The sequence below is a fragment of the Eublepharis macularius genome, chromosome 11 (genome assembly GCF_028583425.1).
Source record: "Eublepharis macularius isolate TG4126 chromosome 11, MPM_Emac_v1.0, whole genome shotgun sequence".
NCBI lineage: Eukaryota > Metazoa > Chordata > Lepidosauria > Squamata > Eublepharidae > Eublepharis > Eublepharis macularius.
The window spans coordinates 94,935,021-94,962,564 of NC_072800.1; the positions used below are offsets into that span (position 1 = coordinate 94,935,021).

The following is a 27,544-nucleotide window of genomic DNA, read 5'->3' on the forward strand; positions in this document are numbered from 1 at the left end:
CTCAACCAAGAAGGGTGACTCTCTTTATTCCCTTTCTGCTGCCTCCCAGGCCCTCCACATTTAGGGCCTAGGCACCCGGGTTTCACCCAGCAGCAGGAGCCTCTCCTTCCTCAACCAAGAAGGGTGACTCTCTTTATTCCCTTTCTGCTGCCTCCCAGGCCCTCCACATTTAGGGCCTAGGCACCCGGGTCTCACCCAGCAGCAGGAGCCTCTCCTCCTTCAACCAAGAAGGGTGACTCTCTTTATTCCCTTTCTGCTGCCTCCCAGGCCCTCCACATTTAGGGCCTAGGCACCCGGGTTTCACCCCACAGCAGGCGCCTCTCCTTCTTCAACCAAGAAGAGTGACTCTCTTTATTCCCTTTCTGCTGCCTCCCAGGCCCTCCACATTTAGGGCCTAGGCACCCGGGTTTCACCCAGCAGCAGGAGCCTCTCCTTCCTCAACCAAGAAGGGTGACTCTCTTTATTCCCTTTCTGCTGCCTCCCAGGCCCTCCACATTTAGGACCTAGGCACCCGGGTCTCACCCAGCAGCAGGAGCCTCTCCTTCTTCAGCCAAGAAGGGTGACTCTCTTTATTCCCTTTCTGCTGCCTCCCAGGCCCTCCACATTTAGGGCCTAGGCACCCGGGTTTCACCCCACAGCAGGAGCCTCTCGTTCTTCAACCAAGAAGGGTGACTCCCTTTTATTCCCTTTCTGCTGCCTCCCAGGCCCTCCACATTTAGGACCCAGGCACCCGGGTCTCACCCAGCAGCAGGAGCCTCTCCTTCTTCAACCAAGAAGGGTGACTCTCTTTATTCCCTTTCTGCTGCCTCCCAGGCCCTCCACATTTAGGGCCCAGGCACCCGGGTTTCACCCCGCAGCAGGAGCCTCTCCTTCCTCAACCAAGAAGGGTGACTCTCTTTATTCCTTTTCTGCTGCCTCCCAGGCCCTCCACATTTAGGGCCTAGGCACCTGGGTCTTCCCCAGCAGCAGGAGCCTCTCCTTCTTCAAACAAGAAGGAGACTAACTGACTTTTTCCCCTCAGGATTGGCTGAGTCCCTCAATTCAGGCCCCACCCCTTATTTTTCCTGCCCTTTCTTGGCCCGGGGCAGCTGGGAGTTGTAGTCCAGGAAGAAGGGCGTCCCACACCAAGACTCCTGCAGGCCCCTCCCTGGCCCCACAGCCCATCAATCCTCAGGGGGAACATTTCCTCCCCTTTCTTTAAAGACAGAATAACAGCAACTGGCACTCATTTCACCCCTGGCAACCATTTCGTTACAAGCGGCATCAGGAGAAGTCTAGTGTCCAGAGCCCTACACTGGTGTGGCTTTACTTTGCTCTGGTTAGACCCCCCTTGGAAGAACTGGGACCAGTTGGGGGCACCACAGTTTAAGAAGGAGGTGGACAAGCTGGAACATGTCTGGACAAGGGCAAGACATGGAGCGGGGTCTGGAGGCCACGTCCTCTGAGGATGGAGCTGGAGAGGAGGCAACTGAGAAGGGATCGGATTGCTCGGGTCAAGTGTCTGAAGGGCTGTCAAATGGAGGATGGAGCGGAATTGTTTTCAGTTGCCCCAGTAGGCTGGTCCAGAAAAAAAGGGTTAAAATGGAAAGGCAAGTTTTTGCAGCTAAACATTAGGAGGACACAGCAGTGCCTCAGTGGGAGGGGCTTCCTCGGGAGGCGGGGGGGGGGGCTCTGCTTCCGGGGAGGTATTTCAGAAGAGGCTCGATGGCCGTCGTCAGCCAGGATGATGCTCTGACTTCCTATGAATGTACAGGGATCAGGGGAGGAAGGGAGGAGCCGGTGCTTGGCCGGCTTATATATGTCCATCTCCACGCTGAGGGCAGGAAGGAAGCTTCCTTCTGGCCCGACTCAGGATCCCGGAGGTTTTTTGCCTCCATCTGGGCACAGAGCAGCCGGCTGCGGGGAGAAGGAAGCCATAACGCCTCCAGCCAAGTCCCAAATCTTGTTCCGAAAGTCTCCACCAAGATAACAACTGGCAGCGCGCGCCTCCCTCCCACAGCAACGCTTCTCTGAAAGCAGCAAACACCCCCCACACCACCGTTTCCTGCATTGTGCGGAGGGTTGGGCTAGATGGCCGCGGGGGGTCCCGCCCTGCGCTACGTTTCTACGGCCATGGCGACCGGAGCGAGGCGCCTCCCCCTCCAGAGGCCACGGCCCCTGCGCCCGGCTCTTCGGCCACTGGGAGGAAGGCGGCGGGAGGCCGGGCCGGGCTGGACGGGCCTCCCGCTCTGCTCGGGCGGGGCGCTCCTGCTCCGCCTCCTGCGTTCCGTGCAGGGCGTCAGGCGCCCCCGGGACCCGGCGCTTCATGGCCCCGCACCCGAGGCCCGGGAGGCGGGGAGGCGGAGAGGGTCGCCCGTCCGCCCCGTCGAAGCGCCGCCAGCCCGCGAAGGGGCGGGGCGCCCACGAGGCCCCGATTGGTCTCTCCTCGCTGGGCCCGCAGCCAATCGGAGGCGGCCCCCGCGCGCCCCGCCCCGCCCCGCGGCCGGAGCGGCACTCGCCGCAGCCAACGGCCGAGCCGGACCCGCCCAGGTGCGGCGGCGCAGGCTCTCCCCGGGCGGCGGCGGCCAGGTGGCGGCGGCAGGTAGCGCTGGGCCGGGCGGGGAGCCGGGCGGGCCCGGGAGGGGCTGCTGGAGGCGCGGCCCGGCCCCTGCCCCTGCCGCCCCCCCCCCCGGCTGCCCGTGCCCGCAGGTGGCCTGTGCTGGGCTGGGCTGGGCCGGGCCGGGCCGGGCCGGCGGGGGGAGAAGCGTTGAGCCCCGGGGGTGGGGGGAGAGACGCGGCCCTGTTCTGGCCGAGGGGCCTGCGGGCGTCTCCCCTCCCCTCCCGGGGCTGCCAACTTTCCCCGGCGCGGGCGGGGGCTGCTGGCCTCGGGCAGTTCGCGTGGCGGCCGAGATCTGGCGGCTGGGCCTCGGCCCCCTTATTCCGGCCGCGGGGCTGGGGATGCGTTGCCCGGCCCCTCGTAAAAGGGTCCGAGGTTCGGCTCCGGCGGCACGTGAGAGGCTGAGCCGAGTTCCCGGGGAAGGGCTGCGGGGCGCCCCGCTCCCTCGGCCGGATAGGGAAGGGAAGGGGTGGGGGCGGGAATGCGCGGGTCCGGAGGCGAGCGCGATGCGGGTCGTCACGGGGCGGCAGAGCCTGGGGGTGAAGCGCAGCAAACTGGCCTCTGCGTCCCGACTCGGCGCTTGTGCCGCCGGCGCCGAGCAACGCCGTTTTCCTGGGAGGTTTCTGTGCTCGCGAGCTGCCCGTCCGGCGGCGGCGGGTGAACGTGTTCTCTCGCGGGCGGGGGGCTTGGGTGTCACTTTCATGTGCCTCCTTTTGCGAAGGAGCTGGCCCGTTTGCCCAACAGGGAGCGTGGCGGGGCCTCGCTGGCCCTTGGCGGCACGTGTGAGGGAAGAGGAGCGCGGGGACGCGGCTGCTGCGCTGGTGTCGGTGGGGCGAATGGGGGGCCCGGGCTGGCGCGTGGGTTCATTGCAGGCCCCGGTCCCAGGGCGCATGCCCCTGTTGGGAAGTGTATTGGCGTGAGAGAGGCGTTGTTTAAGGGGGCGGGGGCGGGGGGGGGCGAGGGTTGGAGGGACGGACTGTAGGTGGGATCCCTGCCCGGTTCAGAGGCCGCCTCTCTCCAGACATGAGCGGGAGGGCAGCGCAGCCCCCCTTGCCTTGCTTGCGGGCCTCCCCGGCTGCAGCGGCTGCTCTCCTGTCCCTGGCTCTCTGCTGTTTCCGCGGCTGGGATCTTGCGAGGGGGGGAAGGGCGGCTTTGGCACTCTTCCTTTCCTTGCTAAGATGAGCTGGTTCACTGCTCTGTGACCTCTGCTAAGGTCCTTGTTTGGGAATGCCTGTGGGAAATCCACCATGGCCCCTTCCTCAAGGGGCGGGATCCAGTGGTGGGAAGTTCTCAAGGCTCGCTGTAAGTGAACAGGTGGTATGCTTTGTGCAGTTCCTGTTCATTTCAGTAGCTGTTGTGCTGAAGAACTCCCTGCCACTGGATTGTGCTTCATCCATCAACTCAGTCTTCTGTTCGGCTGTCCTTATGGCTGCCTTGAGAGCTTGCCAGTCTATCCTGTCTAGGCTTTATAACAGAAGGCACCTCGGCCTGGTGGCTCCTTTTAATTGTTAGCTGCTTTGGATTGGAGAGAAAGGTGGAATATAAACTCTGTAAAGAAATAAACACAATAAGAAACGTGGGCCTTTTAAGAGTAAGATCTGGGTCCAGCAAACACCAGTAAGATTTCCAGGGTCGAAACTTTCACGAGTCAAAGCTGCCCTCATCGCATTCCAGCTTTGACTCTTGAAAACTTCTGCTCTGGCAACCTTGTTGGTCTTGAAAGTGCTACTGGACTCAAACTCTGCTCTTCTGCTGCCAAGCAGCGTGGCTTCCCACTTGGAATTGGACCGGGGGGGGGGGGGAGTCAAAAACAACACCCCACCCGCCACTTTTGGCTTCCCCCTGCAAGGGACCAAAAGGAACGGCAGCCATTCAGTGTTCTTTTCCTTGTTGGGCAGGCCACTAAATTGCTCCGAGGCTCAGTGTTAGAAACAGGGCAGCGTACCAGAGAGTGGCGTGCAGTTATGCGCAAGCCCGAGCATCCGGGCCGCCATCCTCCCTTAATTTTGTGCCAACTGAGCACTTCAGCGTCCTGCAAGGAATTCTGTGTGGATCACTTGTGTGCCTTGAAAAGGGGCAACAGGCAGGCAGGAGCACGGAGGCACGGGGTGTGTGTGTGTGTGTGTGTGTCTTCCGCTGAAGAACAGGGCAGCCAGTGAAGTGCTTGTTTGAGAGTAAAGCATTTAACTTCTAAAGTGAAACCTGCCTGGTCTTCAGCCGGCCTGATCCAATGACTTGTGCTGCCGTCTGTGCTGAGGAATGGGAAATTAGCCCTTTCTAGAAAAACCTAAAACTGGGGTGGAAAGCTTTGACTCTGCCCCTCCTCAAGGAAGCTTGGTGGGCCCTGCAAGGCTCTTCTCCTCTTCACAGTGAGTCTGTTAGACTTGGGCGGGGGGGGGGGCTGTCATAGCCACTCCCTGGCTGGATCTTTGCTGTCTTAGTCAAGCACTGGAAAAGACAAAACCTCTGGCAGGGGCCCTCCTGTGGCCTGAGTGTGCATGTGCCATGTGGAGGTGGGGCTGACCTGGCAGTGCTGTGGGGCTCGGGGGGGGGGGGGAACGGACCACAAAGGCGGCCAGGTGCCCAGCATGCCAGCCCTAGCACTACACGGGAGGGATGCGTGAGAAGCAGCCTTGCCAGGCACTTGAGCATCCTCGGGGTTCCTGCTCAGGGTCAGTGAACAGGGCACTAGAGGGAAGTGAGAAGCAGTGGCGGAGCTCCTGGCATCAGTCGTGGTTGTAAAAGGGAGGTGCATCTCTTCCAACGATTCTTAGCATCGTGGGTAGAACTCTGGTCCAGTCTGGCTCGTGTGACCCAGAGGCTGGTATCTGAGAAGGCATCCCGGGGGGGGGGGGGGGCGGTGGCGTGGGGCGTGAACTGGCTCCTGTGCGGAGGGGTGTCATCGATTGCAGGTCTGTGCAGGCAGGTTACCCGTTTCCAGCCTAGAAAGGCCACCGAAGGGAAAAGTGGCCCGAACGCTTTTCTCAGGCCAGGGCTGCAGAGATCCCCCCTTGCTGCTCTGAGGCTTGGGGGGGGGCGGGGGGGGGGGTGAGAAGAGGCTGGCTGTTTTCCAGAGGGAGAGGGGTCCATTGCGGAGTGGGAAATCCAGACAGATCTGTTTGTGGAGGTTGATTTGAACAAGCGTGGGGGGAAGGCTTGTCCTTGGGAAGGGGCTTGGGGTGCTCTTTGCCCGGCCTGCCAACAGGCAGGTGGGAGCTGGTGCAGGCCTTCCCAGGCCGGTGGCAGAGTTGTGCGAAGAGCCCTCCCCCCTCCCCGGCAGGTTCCTTCCTGTTTTGTGGCTGTTGAAGGCACAGAGGCAAGGCGCATCCTTCTGCCCAGTGCTTGAATGCTGCCTGCCAAGTATTTTGCTTGTCTTGGAGGCGTCCTGTGTCTGACAGTTGTGTAGCAGGCAGACTCCACCAGGTAAAGCCTTCCCCCTGCAGGGCCTCTCTTGCTGCACCTGCTGCATTTCTCCCACAGCTGTCAAAGGCTTTGTGGGGGGTGGGGGTGGCAGCTGGTCTTTGCAGCCCCGCATGGTAGGAGTTAATGTTGCCGGCTGCGAAATCTGAGCCCTGGTGCCTTTGTTAGAAAAGTCTGGCTGGCTGCTGGGGTGGGGGGGTGGGGTGGAAGGAGGTGTGTGGGGGGGTGCACGTGCTTTCCCAACTCCGTGTGAGAGAGAAGAGCACTGTCCAGGGTCCGGAGTGCTTTCTGAAGGAGAATCTGGTTCAGGAATGGTAAGCAGAGGAGAGTAGGGAGGAAGGGCCTCCTGTCTGGGCATTCGGGAGTTGGGTGGTGGGTCAAGGGCAGAAGCGCAACAGGTGCAGCTTTGGGGGCACCTTTTCCCCTGTCCTCCCCCCTCGTGTCTCTGCTTCTCCTGGACACCCCCTTTCTGCTCTAGAACAACTGCTGCCGCCATGGCAGTCATTGTCTCCGTGCTGGCTGCCCCACCCGACATGTGGGTCTCCTACCCTCTCCCGCTTCACGGCCCCTCCCAAACCCCTTTGCCGCTGCCGCTCTCTTCCCTTCTGCCTGCCCCTCATGCCCTGAAGCTGCCTCCGGCAGAGTCCAAGCACTGGTCCTTCCGGCTCAGTATTACCCATTCCAACTGGGAACAGGTCAAGAAGCACCTTTCTCTGGCTGCCGGGATTCTCTCTTGCCTGGCTCCCTCCCTTTGAGACACTGTTCTATGCTTCTGGTCTCCCCTTCCTGCTGGAATTAAAACGATCTGTTCATTCCTGGTGTCTTCTATAGAGACTGTGCTATGAGAGACCCACCGCCCAAGAGGTGAAGGCTGGGCTGGTGTGGCAAGGTCTCGCCTTCTCGGGTGGCCGGGCATGATTGTTTGTATGCTGCCACTACAGCTGAGCTCACGGAGGGAGAAGATGAAGAGCTGGGGCTTGTTTCAGCTGCCCTGGCCTGTGGCATGGCGAGGGGGCCCCTGCCATCACCCCCAGCCACCAATTTCTTGCCTGTGCAGGCTATCAAATGAATGCACGTTCTTTGAGTGCGGCGTTTCCCAGCCAGGGTTCCACAGGACATCGTCATGGGTTCAGTGAGAAATCATGGAATGAATAAATAAACAAACTTTGAAATACTACAAAAATTCCAAATATCCCTCAAAATATTGTGGTGGTTAAGGTTATGTGAAGTGATACAGATATAGATAACAGCTCTTTACAGTAAATTTGCCTGGCAATTATTTAGCACTAATTGAATTTCGCTCCCCGCCATCAACTTTTTCTGATTTGTAAAGAAATATTTTTGTAGGTAGGGGTTCCTCAGGATTTGAAAAACTTATTTTGGGGTTCCTCCATGGAAAAGAAGTTGGGAAACACTGTTCTAGTGTCGATTCATTCTGCCTTGGTCGCTTTGCAGTCCGGTGTTCCACAGAGCCGGGCCTTCTCAATCTCCTGCCTGCCCAGAGAAGGCTGGTTCTCAGCTCCAACACCCCCCCCCCCAATTCTTTCCTGTGTTGAAATGATCGGGAGAAGATGGAGGATTCTCCACCCTGACCCCTGTGCCTGTACTTGCCAGGTGACCCAATGTCATGAGAGATGGAACCAGTGGAAGAGATCGGCCTCTGGAGCCCCAGGCAGGCCCTCCTGGACACGGGCTCAGGTAGGTGGGATCCCTGCGGTGTGGTTGGACAGGCAGCAAAGACCCAATTGCTCTCGAGCTCGTGGGCTTTCCAAATGGCTTTAAATATCTATTTCCCCCCTCTGTGTTCGTGAGGCAGGCCAGGCCTTTGGTCTTTGGAGATCAGTACCCAGGCCCGACCCACCCACCCTCTCCCCTTGTGGATATGCAGGCTCTTCTCTCTGCCATCTTCAGGCTCAGCCCAGAGATGCCAGAAGAACCGCTGGGGCCTTCAGCCATGACTCCAGCCCCAGAGGTCCCTGGGCCAGAGCGAATGTTTTCAAATACACTTGTCTTAATAGTAGGGGATTGGTTCATTAACGTTTCAGATTTTGCAGGCTACTGTGTGGATCAAAATCTGTGTGATTCTTTTTATCAGAATCAACCCAAATGATACAAAACCAATCACTAGCCAGCCTATATATTGTTGAATGCTTTCACAGCCGGAGAACGTTAGTTGTTGTGGATTTTCCGGGCTGTACGGCCGCGGTCTTGGCATTGTAGTTCCTGACGTTTCACCAGCAGCTGTGACTGGCATCTTCAGAGGTTTAGCACCGAAAGACAGAGACCTCTCAGTGTCACACTGTCACAGAGAGACCCCTGTCTGGGCCTGGCCACCCAGCTGGAAAATCTACAACAACTAACTAGCCAGCCTGTTGGGTTCCTCGGGTTGGACATTAAAAAAGAAAAGTAGTGTGTGGTGGGTACGATTCAGGCTCCTATTTCAGTTTTAACCCCTTAATGTAATCCTTGTTACTAACATCCAGTAACAGTCAGGGGTGATGTGTGGCAAAGGCGCAGGGGCGGGGGGGGCTGTGGGGCAGCGGTCAAGGCCCTGGCTCAGTCGCCGACAGCCCTCTCCATCGAAGGAAGGCCTTTCTTTGGCGGAGGCCCCAGAGCGCTTCTGCCAGTCGGAAGAGGCAGGGCTGAGCCAGGCTTAGTAGGCCGCAGCTGGGTATGATCTCGTCAGTGGAAGTGGGCCCTGGGAAGCCTGCAGACACGGATCACCTAGAGCTGACGCTGATGTTACTGGGCCACGTTCCCAGTAAGGAATTGGTGTCTCATACACAGTGGGGTGAATTCGACCACTCTGCTGAGCAAAGTTTATTTTTATATTTATTAATTAAAATATTTATATTCTCCTGTTTAGAGCCTTCCTGCACCTTAAGTGGCTCTTCCGCTAGAGGAAGGCTCCTCGCAGGATGCCTGGATTTCCTTACAACTTGAATGTAATTGCACGTGGCCCTAAAGGCTGCATGCTGTAAAATGTAGGGGACTCATTCTGCTGTGTGGCACGGGGACTCTGCACTGGAGCCTGCTTTGCCACGGCTGTTAGCTTAGATGGCGCTAAGAAGAACTAGATACGTTCGTGGGGAATAGACAGGCCTGTTACTAGCCACGGTGGTCTGGGGTACCAGCCTTTGAATAAAGTAATGGGGACACTATACAAAATACCAGACCTTGGATTCATGTTACCAGTCACCCAGTGGGAGCGGGAATCCCTCCTCCCAACCTCCACCCCCCCGCCCCATAGGGAGCCAAGCGTGGGGAACGGGCCCAGAAGTTCTGGGGTGCACTCCTGCATGCTCCGAGCTCTTCCTTGTCGCGCCAGGGATGATGTCATTCCCGGCGCAACAAGGAAAAGCTTCTATAGCGTGCCTACAAGGTAAGTTACTCCCCCCGGTGTGCTCCCCCAACAATACCCCCCCCCCCCCGATCCCCTGAGTTGGGCTCCAGGGCACCTGGCAACCCTGCCTTGGATTTAGGGTAAGGAAGCACTTAAGCCAACCCAAGTCCGAAGGCAAAACTCAAGTCCTCATGCAGCAGTGTATTAACGATGTTTACCTGCCGGTACGAGCTTTCACTTTAATTTTTGTACAATGGCAACTTCAGCGGGAAGAGCGTATGCCAAAACAGCCGTTTTGCAAGGGATGCCAGATTTAGGGCACCAGAGCAAATTAAGGCTTTGTCTGGCTACGTGAACTCCAGAGCAGAAACTCTCAGCTAGCGCAAGTGGATGCCAGTCGTCTGTGGCTGAGGGTTCAGAAAGGCCAGGGGGCAAGTGGCGGGCTGGCTCCTAGGCTCCCTTTTGCCAAGCCTTCCTTCAGTGGAAGGCAAATTCTGCTCCGCTGGTGGAGAGAGACTTCTGCCACTAAAGGAGCTCCTTCTCCAGTGGAGGAAGCCTAAGCGAAAGGGAATTGATGGATTGCTCTAGTGGGTGGGAGTCGCAGGCTCCAGCCCTCTATCTGCCTGTCATAGCCGTCCTGCTTTTTCTCCAAAGCGTTCAGTGTGGCCTGCCTGGTCCCCGCAGCCCTTCTATTTTATCCTCTCATCAGTGCTGTGAGGCAGGCCGGTCTGAGGGGGAGTGGGTGGCCCCGGGTGCATTTCACGGCAGAGCAGAGGCTTCGCCCTAGTCCGGCTCTCCGACCAGGGCCCAGTCAGGTCCAGCTTGGGCAGTGGCTGCAGATTCTTTCACTGGGTCCCAGTCAGAATCTCTTGTTGGCTCCTTCTGCTCCCTAAAAGACAAACTGCGGACTTTGACAATGATTTTGCTTTGCTCTTACAGATGTCTCATCTGTGACCAGAGTCGAGAAGGAGCAGCCTCCTGAAGGAGACCCCGAGAAACCAAACGGAGCCCAAGGAAGTCGTGGCAGGCGAGGCAGCACCAGCCAGCGAGTCAGGAGGCGGCGGAGGAGTTTTCTGAGGCTCTGCAAAGCCGTGGAGAAGCAGCCGGGCCCAGCGGGGGCCTTGCCAGGGGAAGGAGACGCCTGCAGCAGAGGAGCCCGGCGTGAGGCTCCGAAGCCAGGAGGAAGCGTGGCGGGAGCCGGGCTGTATGACGCGGTGGTGGTCCTTCGGGTGGGGGAGGGCGAGGTGAGCCGGCAGTCCTGTCCGGCGGAAGGAGACTTTGCTTGCAAGGAGTGCGGGAAGGCCTTTGCCTGGAGGTCCTCCCTGAACGTCCACAAGCGGATCCACACTGGCGAGAAACCCTTCAAGTGCAAGACCTGTGGGCGAAGCTTCAGCCAGAAGCCCAACCTGCTGTGCCACCAGCGCAACCACACAGGGGAGCGGCCCTTCAAGTGCTCCAGGTGCGAGAGGAGCTTCCGGCAGAAGCAGCACCTGGTCAAGCACCGGCGGACCCACACCCGGTCCAGGCCCAGCCCCCACAGCTGCCCCGAGTGCCAGCACAGCTTCAGCAACAAGGCTGTCTTGCGGCTGCATCGGCGGGTCCACCTGCACCACCGCCAGCTCGTCTTTCAGGAGCTGAAGAAGGCTTACAAGGAGGTAGTGGCGCGGCAGCGGGAGGAGGCCCGAGTGGGCCTCAGCTGGGTGGCCAGGCCTAAAGGAAGGCGGCGGGGGGCGAAGAAGTTCATCTGCAGTGAGTGTGGGAAGGGCTTCACCTGGTGGTCCTCCCTGAGCATCCATCAGCGCATCCATACTGGGGAAAAGCCATTCCCTTGCACCGAATGTGGAAAGAGCTTCACTCAGAAGCCGAACCTCTTGCGGCATCTCCGCTACCACAGTGGCGAGAGACCACACTCGTGTTCGGAGTGCGGCAAAGGCTTCACCCAGAAGCAGCACTTGGTGAAGCACCAGCGCACCCACATGGCAGGGAAGGGGTTCCAGTGCCACGCCTGTGGGCAGACCTTCCCAACCAAGGGAGCGCTCACGGTGCATCAGAGGGCCGGCCACATGGGGGCTGGTCTCCTGGAAACAGGAGTGGTGGATGAGAAAGGCTGTTGCCCCCTTGGCCAGCCGGAGAGCCTCGTGGGAATGATAGGCTCTCTGATTTCCAGCAGCCAGATGATCTTCCAGCCACCGGATCTCCTGAGTCAACCGAACGATGTTGATGGGCAGCCGGTCCTGATAGTGGAGCCGGGCACTCGGCCGCAGGCTCTATCCCAAACCAAGAAGGGTGTCTTCTGGAAGCCAGAGGTCCCAAAGGCCCCTGCCCCAGAGCAGAAGCAGTACATCTGCAACGAGTGTGGGAAAGGCTTTGTGTCATGGTCGGCTCTCACCATCCACCAGCGGATCCACACGGGGGAACGGCCCTATCAGTGTGGCGAGTGTGGGAAGAGCTTCAGCCAGAAGCCCAACCTGGTGAGACACCAGCGTTACCACACAGGGGAGAAGCCCTATCCCTGCACGGAGTGTGGGAAATGTTTTGTCCAGAAACACCACCTCACCAAGCATCAGCGAGTTCACAAGAAGGAGGCCTGCCATGTTCCCGCGCTGACTGTGAAAACAGAAGAGCGATAAGGAGATACTGATTGGAAAGGGGACAAAGATTCCCAGTTTTTGCCTTTTGGTAGCCTCTCTGGAGGCTAGGAGGAGGAAGAGGAGGTCTGCTGCCTTTTTCCCCTCTGAGGAGGTTTACGTGGGGAGCCCCACAAGGCCAGTTGTCTCCCCCTCTAGTTTTGGTGGTGTGCACATGTGGTGTGAGTCCACTGTGTGGAGCTGATTGGACTGCAGCCACGGAAAAGCCAACAGTGGCTGGACCGACTGGTTCTCTGCATCGGCTTTCCACCACAAGCCAGGCACAAAGCGTCTCCTTGGCATAAAGCCTCCCAAATGGGAACTCCCTTCAGAAGAGTTTTCTCTTGGCTTCTCCCCATGAATGCTTAGGAGATGCTCAGTGAATTTAACTCTAAATTTTAAGAGGGCCATAAAATGCGTTGTTGTTGTTGTTTTTGGTTTCCCCATATGCCTTGGATTGTGATCCTAAGCACACTTAGAAGAGGGTTTAAGTGTGACTCTAGTGGGCAACCCCCCTTTCCTCTGGGGTTTTGCATTTGGACGCTGTCTTGTGGACATGGGGCCGTTGCCCACGCGCAGCAGTGAAATCCGCGCAACTGCTTTGTGCAGGTAGCTGCCCAATTGACAAGTGGGGCCACAGAGGGGTGGCCTTTAAGACATGTTTTGTATGGGTTTTACTAATGCTCCCTGCCTTGGATCCCTGTTTATCTGGGAGAAAGGTGGGTTTACAAATAATCGAATTAAAAGCCCTCTGGGAAAGTGCTTTTGGCTTGTAAGTGTCATGCTTAAATCAGTTCTTACTTCCAAATAGGACTGGATGTGTGAAGCGTTTCTTAAGTGTGTCGAAACATGGGGTTGTTTGTAACTTGATTACTGGATCACAGAATAAAGTCAGTTATCATTTGAAGAAATTAGATTAGATAACCATGTGATGCACCTTCGGTCTTCTGCGGCTGCGAGCGACGCCCCGAGAGGGAGCTGTGAACTGGATGCATGTCGGTTCTGCAACATAATCAAAAAGAGTCCAGTAGCACCTTTAAGACTAACCAATTTTATTGTAGCATACGCTTTCGAGAATCAAGTTCTCTTCATCAGATGCATGATCCGAACTGGTCAAATGTCTGGACTCTTTTTGATTTTGCTACTACAGACTAACACGGCTAACTCCTCTGGTTCTGCAACATGAGATCGCTGGTTGTACACTGAGAGTATCCACCTTGTGTGGCTTGTTGACTTTAGGGAAGGCACACAAGGTTGCCTGTAGGGTACTGTAGATCAATTAATCTGATTCACAAGCACCTTTGGCAGCTCATCCTAGGAAAGGAATGTTAACCTTTTCCCAATTTGGTTAGGCCTCTAATGCACCCTTGAAACTTTGGGCGGGGGGGGGGGGCGGAATAGTCACTTCAGATGTGTGTGCCCTGCTTCTCATTGTGGCCGAATCCCAGCTAGAATGGCATAAATAAGGAGAAACAGAAAGATCGGCAACGGTCGCTGCCGTAACATTGAGCAGAAATGGGATGCCCAATGTGGATGACTGAAATCCTGTCAACCCTGCCCGGTTAAGAGATTTTAAGGCTTGAGTAATTTACCAGTTTTTAGAATTGGAGTGTGAAGAAAGGGGGGGGGGGCACACCTGCCAGGCTATGGATGACAGGATACAGCGGACCGATCTCTGGGCCACTGCATCAAGACACAGGTTCCTGGTTAAATGGCTTTTTATTCAGAAATCAGATCATTTCTATACACAGGTCCATAGTTTACTTAGAAGCAAGAAAGCCTCCAAGCAGTACAGCTTCCGTGAAAGGAATAGAGAGGCTTGAGGAAAGTACAGGGCTAAATACTCAAACATTTCCCTCCTCCCTAACCCACCAGTTTTGAGCGGGAAGAAGTCTGGGAACTTTTGCTGGAGTTTACACATCAGCTAGACAAGGCAGAAAGAAACGGTAACATTTCGAACACTACAAGGTCATCTTGGTGAGCTTCAAAGAAAGAGATTTCCCAGCTGTGTTCTCAGGCTGGGAGAGGGAGAAACGAAAGTGATGCATATAGCATTTGCAACATGAAATCAAAACACAGCATTAGCAATCAGCATCCCCTAGAACAATGACATGGATGTAGGGGTTACAGACATGACAGCACCAGGGCAAAATGAAGATGAAGAGATAATTGGTACAGAAGAAATCTTCCCATATATACACTTAGGAGAGAGAGAGAGAGAGAGTCTCTGCTAAATTGTATATACAGCAACGGAAACTAAAAAGAAGCTGGAAGATGCCCCCTGACGAAGCTGCGTTGAAACGCATAGGAGTTGTACTATTATTAAAGATTCCTTCTGCACCAAGCTTCTTCATCTTGGAATTGGACTGTGCAGAGGAAGAACCCAGAAGCCAGCACCCTTCTGCTCTTTCTTGACATTTGCCCATAAAGCCCAAGAATTGTTTGCTTTGGCAGAGAGGGTCCTTGGAGGGCATCGGAGCAGACATTTGGCTAACCTTCCCCAGGCCAGGCAAAGACAAATACCTTCCCTCCCTCTCCCTGAAGGAGTGAGCTGCGTCTCTCAGAAGCTTGTACCCTACCACAAATTTTGTTAGTCTTATAGGTGCTGCTGGACTCTTGCCAGTTTGGGTTAGGGTTAAGATCCAGTTTGGTGTAGTGGTTAAGAGCGCAGGACTCTAATCTGGAGGGCTGGGTTTGATTCCCCACTCCTCCGCTTGAAGCCAGCTGGGTGGCCTTGGGCTAGTCACAGCTCTCTCAGAGCTCTCTCAGCCCCCCCCCCCACCTCACAGGGTGTTTTGTGGTGGGGATAACAACAACATATTTTGTAAACCGCTCTGAGTAGGTATTAACTAAGTCATCCTGAAGGGAGATATATAAATCGAACGTTGTTATTATTGCTGTTTTCTGCTGCTACAGACAGACGAACAGGGCTACCCATCTTGATCTCCTTCCCTCCCTCTGAGATGGGTGGAGGCTTGAACCCCTTCAGGGGCCTAAGTGCATCCGTGGGCCTCTCTCTTCCCAGGATGAGAGGAGGTGGGCTATGGACTCCAGGGGCTGCTGCAGGTGGTTCCTGCCTGAGCGCTCCCCCCCCACCCCCACCCCACCCCGCCCGCTCTGTTGCAAATGGCTGCCTTTTGCATTTCAATAGGGCGGTTGGACTACAAGCCTCTCTCTGAATCCCTCAGTTGCAGGGCCCAGCCCAGGTTTTGTACTGAAGGGTATGAAGGGTGCTGTGTGGGCTCCGGATCATTTAACATACCAATGAGGTCTCTTTCAGTTGACTTTTGTCTGAGGCACACAGTTCTTTGCCTCTTTGCACACACTCCTTCCGAATCGAGTCCTGCATAAGTGGGCTCGAATTCCTGGGGACTTTTTTGGGTGCTGAGGGGTTGGTTCAGCAACACGAAGCCACGCAGAGACTTTGACCCCCCCCCCATATACACAACTGATCCCTTCTAGTGTAACAGGGGATTTTACACCATTTGCTGAGAGGGGAGAGAGACTCTGGCGGGCGGAGGCAGGGCCGTATTCGCCCACAGCCGGCCCCTAGGCTTTCAGGCGTTCCAGGCCCCCTCCGGCACTTCAGTCTCCCCCCCCCCTATTGCTGACGGCCTGACCCTGGTAGGGTAGGTACCAGACCGCAGTACATAGCTCTATATCCACTTTGAGGGTCTCCTGAAGAATTCTATTTAAAAAAATCGTAAAATATTTTTATTGCTTGAGTAGAACACTTCAGAAAAGCACATTCTGGTTGTATAATTGTTCAAGACTGTAATATATTGAAGTGAATAAAATTTTTATCATCTATTTAAAAATATATAATTTATGGATAATTGTTTTAATATAAGAGACAATTTGTCACTTCAATAAGGAAGCAATTAATTATCTTATTAATAGAGGTTATATAAGAGAATAAATCAATTGTAATTTATGTGGGGGTGTGACTCAGCAAAAAATATTGACAGGCCCCTAGTCCCGGCGGGGCCTCTGGGCTTCGGCCTAGTCAGCCTTAGGAATAGTACAGCCCTATTCAAGAGGTGCCTTCCAAACTTCGGATGGCTCAGGCGAAAGGTGTCTGAACTGCTGACCACTTGTGTCCCGCCTCGAAGCCAATCTGAAATGTATTTCTTCATTTTACACAATTTATATCCAGCCTTTCCACCCTCACAAGGGCCACCGAGAAGGCTAAAACATACACAATAAAATCACCCAAGAAAACCATCATTAAAACAATTAAAACCAGAGCTAAAATACATACAGAAAACAACATTTAAAAGCGTTGGACAGGAAGGAAAGATCACTAAGGCAATGCCAAACAAAACAAAAAAAGTCTTCACCCACTGGCGGAAGATGTCAACAGAAGGGGTCAGGTGACTCTCCCTGTGGAACAGAGAGTTGGGTGCCGCCACCGAGAAGGCCGTCTCCCAGGTTGCCACCCACCAAATCTGACAAGGCCAGGACACCCCAAGCGGGGCTTCCAAAGATGGCCACGGCGGTCAGGGAGGTTCATAAGCTCACAGATTGTCCTTTGGGTATCACATGACACTCTTCTATGGCTGAAATCAAGGGGGTCTCATTCTGCCACGTCCAGGAGGGCAGATTGCCTGAGAATTGTCAGTTTAGCCTAGAGTTTTGCCCCAATACCAGAACATTCCCAGCATCTCTTCTGGGTGCATGAGAGTGACATCAGTGCACTGGGACCCTGCTAAGAGTATGAGCTTTCATGAGCCACAGCCCACTTCTTCAGATAATTAATAAATATAATAGGGTATGATTTGCAGAAATGTGGAAACAAACATAAATATGAATTCAGAGATAAAACACTGCTGAAACAATAAGGAATTAAACACAACATCTTAACAATGCAGAAACTACTCAATAGGATCATATCCACACCAACAGACAGTACCCAGTAGTATAGTCTACAGTTCCTACCCCTTTACCAAGGCATATCTCTGAACCATTTCCTTACAGTACAGCCCTCCTACCTGTGGGAAAAAAGCCATCCTGACTAATTCAGCTTCTGTGGAAAGCCAGGAGAATGGGAGCTCTTCTGATTTGTTCTGTAAGGTGAGGGCCACCCCCCAAAATGCATGTGAATGGATGGGGCAGCAGTTTATTTAGCCTGACTGCAGGGTGGAGTTGGTAGAAGGCCCAGTTCAGATAATTGGCCATCATGGGGGGCATCACTGTTTTGGGAAGAGTATACTGAGCAGCTCTGCCTCTGGGATATTAACAGTGCTGCCAATCTAGCTTCCTGGGGGAGTGGAACGAGGACCCTCCCCACACCACATGAAGAGATTTTGAAGGAAAGCAGGGGAATGGGTTGCATGCCCAAGTCCTCCCCAAAGATGCTGCTAAGAAGCTAAGCTGCCAGGACCCTGGGAGCCAGTTTGGTGTAGTGGTTAAGAGCGGCAGGACTCTAATCTGGAGAGCCAGGGTTGATTCTCACTCCTCTGCCTGAAGCCAGCTGTCAGCCACAGCTCTCTCAGAGCTCTCTCAGCCCCACCCACCTCACAGGGTGTTTTGTTGCCGGGATAATAATGACATACTTTGTAAACAGCTCTGCGTGCGCCTTAAGTTGTCCTGCAGGGCGGCATATAAACCCAACGTTGTTGTTATTACACTCGGCGGGTGGGGCCTCATAGGTCAGGGGTGGGCCTGGCCGCCCTGCCCCCCCACCGCCAGCCTCACGGGGGTCCCTTGCCTGGCAGCGCCGGCCTTCCAAGCAGCCCGGGGTTCCGCTCCTCTGCGGCGGGGCTGGACCGGCCGGCCTGGGCCGCAGCCCACGACACGATGCGCTGAAGCACCGGCGAGCACGTGGAGGGCGGATCCGGCGCTCCCCGCCCCGCGAGCCGCAGCCCGGCGCCTGCAAAACGGCCGAGCCAGCGCGCAGCTGGGCGCGCCTTCCCTTGCCCTTTCCAGACGGGCCCGGGCCGGGAACGCAGAGCCCGAGCGCCGCCGGGGGCTTCTCGAGAACCGGCGCGTCTGCTCTGGCCCAGCGCGGCGCCGCGAGGCAGCCAGGGCTCCGGGCTTGGCCCACGCGGGACGCCTTTCGCGCACGGAGCGCTTCGCCCCAAGCGCCGGCCCTCCGTGCGGCGCTTCCCGGGAGCGGCTCGGCAGGGCGGCCGAAGGCCGTCTCCGGGCGCAGCAGGGGCTTTGGCGGCCGGGGCCTGCCGGACGGGCCCGCCCCGCGTTCCCGGTCGAGTCCGGCCGCTCCTCCTCGGGGCAGGCGCGCCGGCCTGCAGCCCTCACCGGGCGCTTCGTCAGGCAGGGCCGGGCGGCAGGGCCCCGGCGCAGGAGGCGGGGCGCAGCGCAGCGGAGCGGGCAGGCAGCCTCCTCGGCGCTGCGGCGGCAGGAAGCGGCGCCTCCCAGAGCTGGGCCGCGGCGGGCCGGGCAGGATGCCTCGCAGCAAGGCCCGGGCGGGGCGCGCGGCGGAGGCGGCAGGTGAGCGGCGGGCGGAGCCCCGGGCCCGATCCCGAGCAGGGGCTGGCCTGGCGCCCGGGAGCCCGGCCCGGTGGGGAAGGCGGGGGCGGGAGGGGCGGGAGCCCCGCGCATTGCAGCAGCCGCGCCGCGGGGCCGGGAGCGGAGCCGGAGGAGGGGGCCGCGGGCCAGGCCGGGCTGCGCGCACGTGGCGGCGGGGAAGGGGGGGGGCTGGAGGCGCCGCTGCCCCGCCGGCCCGCCTGACCTTGGGCGCCTCGCCCGGCCGCGCTCGGGGAGGGGGCGCTGGGCCGGGCCGGCCGCTCTGCAAAGGGGCCGAGGCAGGTCGGGGCTGCCGGGCCGGAGAGGAGGCGGCGGCGCTGCGGGAGGGCCCGGCCGGGGAGTGCAGGCCCGGGGACGCCCCGCCGCTCGCAGCGCTGGAGCCGGGCAGGCTCGCGGCCCGCTGCATTGTGGGGCCGGTAGTCCTCTTGGCCTCTCCGGGCCGGGACGAAGCCGGCTCGTCGTGGGGGCCTCGTCCGGGCGGCTCCTGCCTCCCGCGCGCGGCGGCGCTTTGGGTGGCGCTCGAGGCGCCTCCGGCTGAGCAGGGCAAGAACGCGGCGCCCCCCTCGAGCCCAGCGCTGGGACCCCGGCGGGGGGGCATAGACGAGTGACCCCCCCCTCACCGGCAGGGCGTTGGAGGCAGCAGCTGGCAGTCCTCCGACTGCCCCCCACACACACTGCCAATGCACTGCAGTGCCCTGGATGCCGACGGGAGCCCCCATGCATGACCAGCACCCCCCCCCCCGCGTGTGTTTCTGTGGCCCTCTCCCTGGCCTCGTTCTGGCCCATCAGAACCACAGCCCCTGCAGCTGTGACGAGCGGCGCTTTCTTGCACCTAAGTTATTCTGTGTACAACGCCCAGACTTGCAAAGTATTGGGGTGAGAGTCCAGCAGCACCCCAAAGACCCAGATTTTCCGTGTGGCAGCTTAGGAGAGTCAGAGCTCCCCTCCTCGGACTCTCCGAAGCTCCTGCCCTGAAACTCTTGTTAGCCTCCCTGGGGCTGCTGGACTCTGATCCGGCTGTTCTGCTGCAGACCAGCCCAGCTGCCCAGCTGAAAGGATGGGGAAGAAGGTGCAGCTGGAGCTCCTCCCCTGACGGCTGCAATTCTGGCCCGGCTCTTGCTGGCTTCCGCTTGCAGAGCTCCCCCTGCGGCCGGCCGCCGGGCAGGGCTGGCTTGGCTTTTTTGTTTTGTTTAGCAGTGGAGTTGCCTGGGGGCTGGGTTCTCTTTGCTAGCGAGCGTCAGGCCTCCGTGCCCAGCGCACTCCTGATCCCCTTGCTATGCTTTCTCTCCAGCAGGCGGCAGCCCCACGGAGGGCGAAAAGGAGCAAGGCGCCCTGCCCGCCCAGGGCTCCCCACCGGGGGAGAGGCCCTTCCCGTTCCCTGCCTGGGAGGAGAGCTCGGGGGATGAGAACGTCTTGGTCATCCACAGCCAGGTGGAGGAGGAGGAGCACAAGTGCCTGGTGTGTGGGGAGAGCTTCCGCCAGTCGCTGAGCCTCCTGAGGCACCAGAAGCAGCAGCATGCTGGAGAACGGGCCTTCCTCTGCCCGGAATGCGGCCGGGGCTTCAGCCTCAAGCATAACTTGATTATCCACCAAAGGATCCACACCGGGGAGAAGCCCTTCAGCTGTGGCGAGTGCGGGAAGCGCTTCAGCCTCAAGCAAAACCTGCTCACACACCAGCGAGTGCACAGTGGGGAGAAGCTCTTTCCCTGCACGGCGTGTGGGAAGAGCTTCCGGGAGCAGCGGCTTCTCCTCGCCCACCAGAATGGGGACTGTGGGGTGGCCATCAAGGAGAGACAGGAGGCCTCTGACCCTCAGCATGTGCACAGCCAAGAGAGGCCCTGCTCCGAAAGTGGCTGCACGGAGGAGAGCCTCATGCAAAGCCCACTCCGAGTGAAGCACCAGGAGAAACCCCACCGGAACGGAGCCACCTTTGCATGCCGGGAGTGCGGGGAAGACTTTGGTGGCAAGAGCAGCCTTCTCAGCCACCAGAAAGTCCACCAAGGCAGCCGGCCACTTCAGCGTGAGGAGGGCAGGAGGCGTCTCAGCCAGAAAGAGGACCCCAAGCCCCCACCCCAGCGAGGCCAGGCAGGTGATGCCCCTTTCCGGTGCCTGACGTGTGGGAAGAATTTTGCCCAGAAAGGCAATCTTGCTGCACACCAGAGAAGCCACCTGGGCAAGGAGATGCTCAGCTGAGAACCAGAGAAGCCACCTGGGCAAGGAGATGCTCAGCAGAGATGGCCTTGCAGGACTGGGGGGATTGTTGCCGGAAAAAGACGATGTACTGAGCATTTTGCAAGCCAAGTTCCAGTGGCAGCCGCCTGGGAGTGGGGGGTGCTGGTGGTTTCTGTGGAATAGGGGAATCCTGGGTGTATACTTGAAAAATGGGAGATCCCAGATGGATGGGGCTGCCCCGGTGGGAGGGGAATCCTGACCGTGTGCTCTGGGATGCCCTGAGGAGGTCAGGATTCCGTCTGAGGGTTGCTTGGGGACCCTGTGAGAAGCAGCCCTTTCCATTCCAAAGCCACTCTCATTTCCCAGCCCTCCCTCTCTCATCTCAGGCGGGGCTGGCAGAACTGGCCATCTTCATACAGGGTTGTTTCTCACTGTTTTCCTTTCAACCAGCCAAGTTGTGTTCCTCTCCATGTTCATACTTGTATAGACCTTGGTCCAGATCCTGCACACTGTTTGGCATTGTCATTTCCCCTTGTTCTGTTTTCGTTCTTCAGTGGCCACTGCAGGTGCATGAACTGTGCCAAGTGACAAAATCCACCCCACCCCACCCACCCCGCCCCCAGATATGCACTGGATGTTTCAGGAACAGGGCATCTCTCTCCTCTCGGTCCTCCAGAGCAACCGTGTCGTCTCATTTCTACTCCCCACATGGGTGCCAAAGATGGACAATATTAACTGACACGGATGCCTGAGGGATTAGGACGAGTCTCTTGCTCAGGAGCGCAAAGGAGATATGTCAGGCCTGGCAGGAGGGCTGTCGGGAGCTCTTCCCTCCCTGCGTCCTGTGCATGTCAGCCTGATGGGGGTTCTGCACCAAAGTCCCTCTGGAAACCTCAGAGGCTGTGCGGTTGGAAGCTGCGTCCTGCAAACTCCCCTGGCGAAAAGGAGAGCAACAAAGCCTCTCTCAGCAGAAGCCGAGAATGCACAGAGGAGCGCGCGTCTTGGGGAGGGCTCTGCCTGTGGAGGAGAGGGAAGCCCCCAGGGGTCCAGCCGCTGGCCCAGTCCCAAGAGCTGTTTGGAGAGAGGCAAAGACCCGGTGGCTGTTGGGGGTGTGGGTGGGCCTTTGGGGGTGGGCAGCGTTTGTGTCTAGGCGCTGCTGTGATGCCAAAGCCGTTTATGTGCTCTGAATCTCAGAAAATGTTCTGAGCACCGAGAATCTCTCATAATGTTGCCAGACATGATGTTTTCCGCATGGGAAAAACTCCTGAGACTGCCGGGTGGAGCTTCTCTCAAACCGCATCAGAGAATCCTTGTTGCATGAGCGGGGGAGGGGCTGGGCTGAGGAACCCCAATTCTGTTCCCTTTCGGGAGGGCCTCCCCCTCCTGTCCACTGGGAACAACAGCCTTCAAAGGCTGTAGCCCTTTTGCTGGAGCTGCCCTGCCCTGCCCTGCCCTTTCTCGCCTTGGCCTTGGCTGGTTCCCTGTGGGGCAGAACCTGAGTTCAGCTTCTCTCCTCTAAGGGGTCGACTGATTTAGGCTTGCCAGTTAACCTGTTAAGCACGTTTAAAGCATTTTTAAGCGCTCCGGCTTAAACAACGCACAATTGATGGAGGTTTTTCTTAAACTTCACGTTGCAACATGGTTCTGCAGAAAAAGACCTTGCTCTTTTCCCTGCATCTTGTTCTATAGGGGTTTATTAATCCAACTTGTCAAAGTTTGGGCAAGTTCATTTTTGAGCAGAAGGGGGCGGGGCTTCCCTCTGCTGGTCCAAAGAGGAATTTGGCCAAGGGGTTTCCTTGGGTGCCTGGTGCAAAAGGCAGGCCACCTTGCTTTGTGGCCCTTGGCCAGACTTTCCTGGGTGACAGAGGAGACTCTGCTGGGGTGGGGAGAGGGCAGAAGAGGAACCTGTTCGGCGGGGGGCTGGTGTGTATTTCCACTGGTTTGCATGTGGTCATGGGAACGTGGCAAACCTCCCTCTGGGAAATCCTCTGCAATCCAGCTAGCATGTCTTGGGGGCTGAATGCTTCCCCCCTAGCAGCTGGACACAAGCATCCCCTTTGCTGCCTGCCTGGGACAGCAGAGGGGGAGTCGAGCCCTCAGTCATCTGGCACGCTTGGCCAATAGGCTGTGTTCAGCTTGGAGGGCCTCCGCCTCTGAGTGCCCGCGTTGAAGGCACGGAAGCTTCCTCTCCTGGCAGGGGACATCCCCCAGCAGCAGAGGGGCCACAGGTGCACTCCCCCCCCCCGGGCCAATTCTCTTTGGGAGCGCTTTGCTGCGCAGAGAAGGCTCACTGCTGCTGCAGCGCCATGCCTGACTCCTCTGCAGCAGGTCCCAGCCCACAGGGGGCTTCCCTCTCAGGCAGTTTCCCGGACATGCCATTGGAAGTGAAGGTCAGATGTTGACCACATCTGAAGAGAACACCCCTGGAAGACCAGCGGCCACAGCTCTTGGCCCAGGGAGGCTGTTTCTCCTTGCTGTTGACGAGGTCTTGTGTGAGGTCCCTCACACAATGAGATCCTAGAAAAAGAAAGCTGCAAGAAGCACCTTACACATGTTTCTTAAGGCCACGCTGCGGCCCTCTGTGGTGATCCTTCAGCCTGAAAACTGGTGGCATGCAGCAGCCCCCAAAGGCATGCCCTGGGGCAGGGGTGGGCCCTTCAGGGCAACGGCGCCCTCCTCTGCTGACATGGCCCCCAAGTGCCCAGCCAGCCATGCCCCAGCCCCACCTCGCAGTCCCTTTTGAACATCCCAGGAGATGCCCTCGGGGGCTCCCCGGGGACGGCGGGCCTTCTCCCTCAGCTCTCAGCTGCCGTCAGGACCCCCTAATCAAAGTGCGTCTTTCTGGTGGACAGAAAGCAAGAATCTGGCAGAGGAGGGCGAGCGCTGAGTTCCAGCAGCGAAAGCGAGTCAGAGCCAGGCAGGGGCTTGGCCGGGTGAGAGAATCCGATGGGACCAGTGACGTCTGGCTGATGCGCCTTATGCTCTCGCCTCCCCCACCCCCAGCTCGAACCTCTTTCTCTGTTGAATAAAATTCCATTTGCTTCTGCTTCCGTTCGTGGTCATGACGCTTTTATGGGGGAGAGGCTGTGGCCTAATGGCAGGGCGCCTGCTTGGCATGCAGGAGGCCCCGGGTTCGATTCCTGGCAGCATCTCCAGCTAGCTAAAAGGGGCAGGTGGGAGGTGATGGGAAAGGCCTTCCTCTGCCTGAGGCCCCGGAGAGCAGCTGCCAGTCCGAGTAGACGATTCTGACCCTGATGGACCCAAAGGTCGGGTTCAGTAGAACGCTAGAGTGCCTGGGACTTTCAGCATACAAAAAAGAAGGGTAAAGGAGGCCACGATAGAGGAGTTTTTAAAATTATACATGGGTTGAAGAGAGTGGACAGAGCCCCCCCCCCCTTCCCCCCTCACGGGCACCCAGTGAAATTGTTGGGAAATGGGTTCGGAAGAGATGGAAGGAAGTTCTTTGCTCAACGAATAATGAGGTGGTGGCACTCCCTGCCTGTGGAGCTCATGATGGCCGTGAGCAGGGGGTGGCATTAAAAAGATTCCTGGAGGTTCATCGCTAGTTAAGGGAGGCCACAAAGCTCCGAGTTCCCGTGCTGGGAGGGTGGCCTTGGCCTGTGTGCCCTGCCTTGCCCCCCCCCCCCCGGCAACTGGTTGGCTGCTGTGTGAAGCAGATGCTGGAGTAAAGGGACGGCCAGTCCAGGGGTTTGTGCACAGCTGTTAGCTGTGGTAGCTCAATGGTGCCTCCATTTTCAGAGGCGGCAGATCGCTGAGTGCCAGATACAGGGAGTGAACAGTAGAGGAGGGATAGCAGGCAAGAAGCATCTGCCCCTGGCTGCGTGCTCCTGCAAGTAGGGTTGTCCCTGGGCCAGGGTCAGAAGAGGTTTTAGGATGACAGACGCAGAGTCCCTTTGTTCTAGAGCAATATAGCTATTATGGGTGCCAGGGACTTTTTGGTGGTGGGACAGAGGGCGTAGACGTTTGCTGAAACGGGAAATGTGTCCCCCTCCAGAATTATCATATTGCTTAATGAAGAAGCTTTGCCTTGTGGCGGCTGGTCACTTTTCCATCATGGGACTTTGTGGCACTCTGAATTTCCTGAATTGCTCCCTCCCTGGCACTGGAACGTGATGCAAATGATACCAGCCTTCAGGCAAAACAACAGAAAGGTTTGGTGTGGTCCTGATGTGACGTAGAGTTGCATGCTGCCTTGAGTTACATCCAAGAGACCCCAATCTTAGAGAAAAACATCTTTTCCCAGGGAGAGATGCATTTCCTGTGTGGAGATAACCGACTGCCAGGGAGTAAAGGGTGACCTGAGGTGAGCCATAAAGGTTTGAGATGTGCATCCCAAATTGCCTGGAGAAAAGGATGCAGGGTAGACCACGTGGGACTCCACCCCCAAGCCCTCAACAGGATGATGAGAAAATCCACCCAGCAGGGCAGGAAAGGTTGAAAGATCTCAACCCCCAGCCAGAGGTGGGCCAGCCAGGACCCAGCACAGGGGAGTGGAGCCTGTCCCGGGCACTCTCTGATTTGGGCCTTCCAGTGGCCTTGAGCCATCCCAAGAAGGGGATGCCAAGATAGCAACTTAGTTAGCTAACTAGATGTTCCTTTTCTTTCTTAGCTCTGCAATACCCAGAAGTGCTGCGATATGCTTTTCCAATGAACTTGTGCTCTGACAGCCCAAGTTTGTAAAGAAAGATCTTTCCCTTTGAGACATTCAGTCTGTGCTCAGAGTTCTTGCCTCTGCCTGGCTGATCTTCCACGCAGAACCTGGACCAGTTGGACAGCTTGCAAGGGGAAAGGGGTGGGGAAAGAAGTGGCACTGCTGCTTCCCCCACATACGCACGGAACCTGACCTGCTCCCCAAGCTGCAGGTACAGAAGTGAAAGGGCAGAGCTTGAGTTGGGGCAAGGGCCCGGTGTAGCAGGAGGGATGGGGAACAAGTGGGGCAAGTCCTCTGACATGCACAGGTATGCCCCCCCCCCCCGGCTGCAGCCCGCCCGGCTGCAGCTGATGAATTCAGCATCTCTGCAGTGGGTGAAATTTTGAGCCTTTGGGGGTGTTCGCGCTCATTGTTTGCAATTCCTGCCCTGGTTGCTAGAGGTCACTGTGACATTAATTTTTTAATTTGGCATCTCCTTTATTAATAGTCTGCCGTCATAGTCTGCTTTTCTCAGTGAACCCTAGTGAGGCTGATCCGATCTCATCGGAGCTCAGCAGCTGAGCAGGGTGGCCTTGGACGGGAGACCGCCATGGAAGTCCTAAAAACCCATGAGGTGGAAGCTTGGCAACCCACGGCTCTGCTTGGCATGCGCCAGCCCCACCCCTCAGAAGGGGCTTTCTCTCCCCTGTACCTGCCACCACCACTTGTGGGAATTGCCTGCCGAGGCTCCCAGCGCCCCTGCGATGGCTTCCTGTTCTAAGGCCCCGAGTCTCCTGTGGCCCCGCACCTGGTTACCCCAGGAATGGCTTGCTACACCAATGCGCCACTGGGGCATCGGCAATTTGCCAACAGTCTCCCCCCTTCCCATGGCACCCATTTTAAAATAGCGTGTTTGAGCAATGCAAGTCTATGCGGTACAGAGAACAGCTACTAACATGTGAGGATTAAAACGGATTTATTCTCAAAAGAAAAAGGGCCTCCTACTTTCAAGCACAGCGCCAGATCTATCAAGGGGTTCCAAACAAACACAGCCAACAAGCACTCCCTCTGCCCCACAGCTCAAAGCACGCGCCCTGGCTGATGGGTTTCTAAGGCAGGCTCTCTCACGGAGAAGGCTCCAGCTTACGGAGAAGTTTTGCAGTCTTGGTTCAGGCCTCCACACGGCAATGTCCGTCTCCTGCAAGGAGCCCGGAGCGCTTCCTCTGCCTCCAGAGGAAATCTGCTGAAGAGGCCCTCCTCCCTGTGCCAGGAAATTTTATCCTCTTCCTTTGCCCACCCATTGGGCAATTCCAAGAGGCTTTTCCTGAGACCTACAAGAAGAATCCTCTCCAAATCTCTACTTGGGTTGCCAGCTCCTGGTTAGGAAATTCCTGGAGTCCCCCGAGATGTGCACAGGGAACATTTTCGGAGTTGGGCACAAGTGGCAGTTGCCGCACTGCTCTGTGGTACTGTATGCCCATGGCACCTGTTGCCCTGCAGATCAGTGAATGGAGCAGATACAGTTGAAGCCGAGTCCAGACAGGTGACGGATGCTCTTTGGATGGCAACAAGACGTCTCCCAGCCAATGGATCCCCCTCTCCATGCCTCGGACCCAGGCCTGGTGTGTCCATGGAGGTGGTGCTGGCAGCCGCCTCGAGTGATGAACTCTGAAGGAGGTGCCATGCCAGCCCCCAATGCCCCCCCTGACCTGGAAGCGGGCCACATCCTCGTTCGCCTCTCCGCCCCTTTGCCGCTGCTGCCTTCCTCGGCTCTGCCCCTGGTGAGGTGGGTAACGCGGCGGCACAGCAGCGAGCAGGGAGGCAAGCGGGGAAGTGGGCCACCTCCCTGGCCCTTCGCCACTGCCGCCCACCTCAGGTAAGGGGGATGCTCCTGAGCGATGACGTCACAAGTGACATCATTGCACAGGGGCGGAGCACACATGCATGCTTTTTTGCATTTGCGCTTGGGGCAAGAGTCACCACTTCCTGCCCCGGGAGCCCCACGACCACGCTACACCGCTGCCCCTCCCAGTCACCAAGAATACTGAAAGCAGGCTGGGAAAGCTGGGAAAGGTATAATTTTGGAGATGTATTTAAAATTCATCATTTTGAAGCCTACAATATCAAGTTGGTTGGGGGGAGCACCGGTAGGTACCTCGCCCCAGGCACCAGAAACCCTGGCACCGGCCCTGCAACCTCACAGGCATAGCTGCAGCAGTCACATCCGCTGTGCTGTTTGTCACCATTGC

At 57.3% G+C, this 27,544-nt stretch overlaps 2 protein-coding genes and 1 non-coding gene across 3 annotated transcripts; all 3 read left to right on the forward strand.

Moving 5' to 3' along the window:
- The first annotated feature begins 2,518 nt into the window (after positions 1 to 2,518).
- Positions 2,519 to 12,898, forward strand: ZNF775 (zinc finger protein 775). The gene is made up of 3 exons (XM_054991493.1): positions 2,519 to 2,581; positions 7,631 to 7,714; positions 10,299 to 12,898. The coding sequence occupies exons 2-3, from the start codon at positions 7,651 to 7,653 to the stop codon at positions 11,987 to 11,989; spliced, it is 1,755 nt and encodes a 584-aa protein (XP_054847468.1). The 5' UTR covers positions 2,519 to 2,581; positions 7,631 to 7,650; the 3' UTR covers positions 11,990 to 12,898.
- A 5,462-nt stretch (positions 12,899 to 18,360) lies between these two features.
- LOC129338073 (zinc finger and SCAN domain-containing protein 2-like) lies at positions 18,361 to 23,685 on the forward strand. The gene is made up of 2 exons (XM_054992162.1): positions 18,361 to 18,436; positions 19,764 to 23,685. Exons 1-2 carry the CDS (start codon positions 18,391 to 18,393, stop codon positions 20,663 to 20,665), a joined length of 948 nt encoding a protein of 315 aa, XP_054848137.1. The 5' UTR covers positions 18,361 to 18,390; the 3' UTR covers positions 20,666 to 23,685.
- Positions 23,686 to 23,724: 39 nt separating this feature from the next.
- Positions 23,725 to 23,796, forward strand: TRNAA-GGC (transfer RNA alanine (anticodon GGC)). The gene has a single exon. It is a non-coding gene; the product is annotated as a tRNA-Ala (tRNA).
- The last annotated feature ends 3,748 nt before the right edge of the window (positions 23,797 to 27,544 follow it).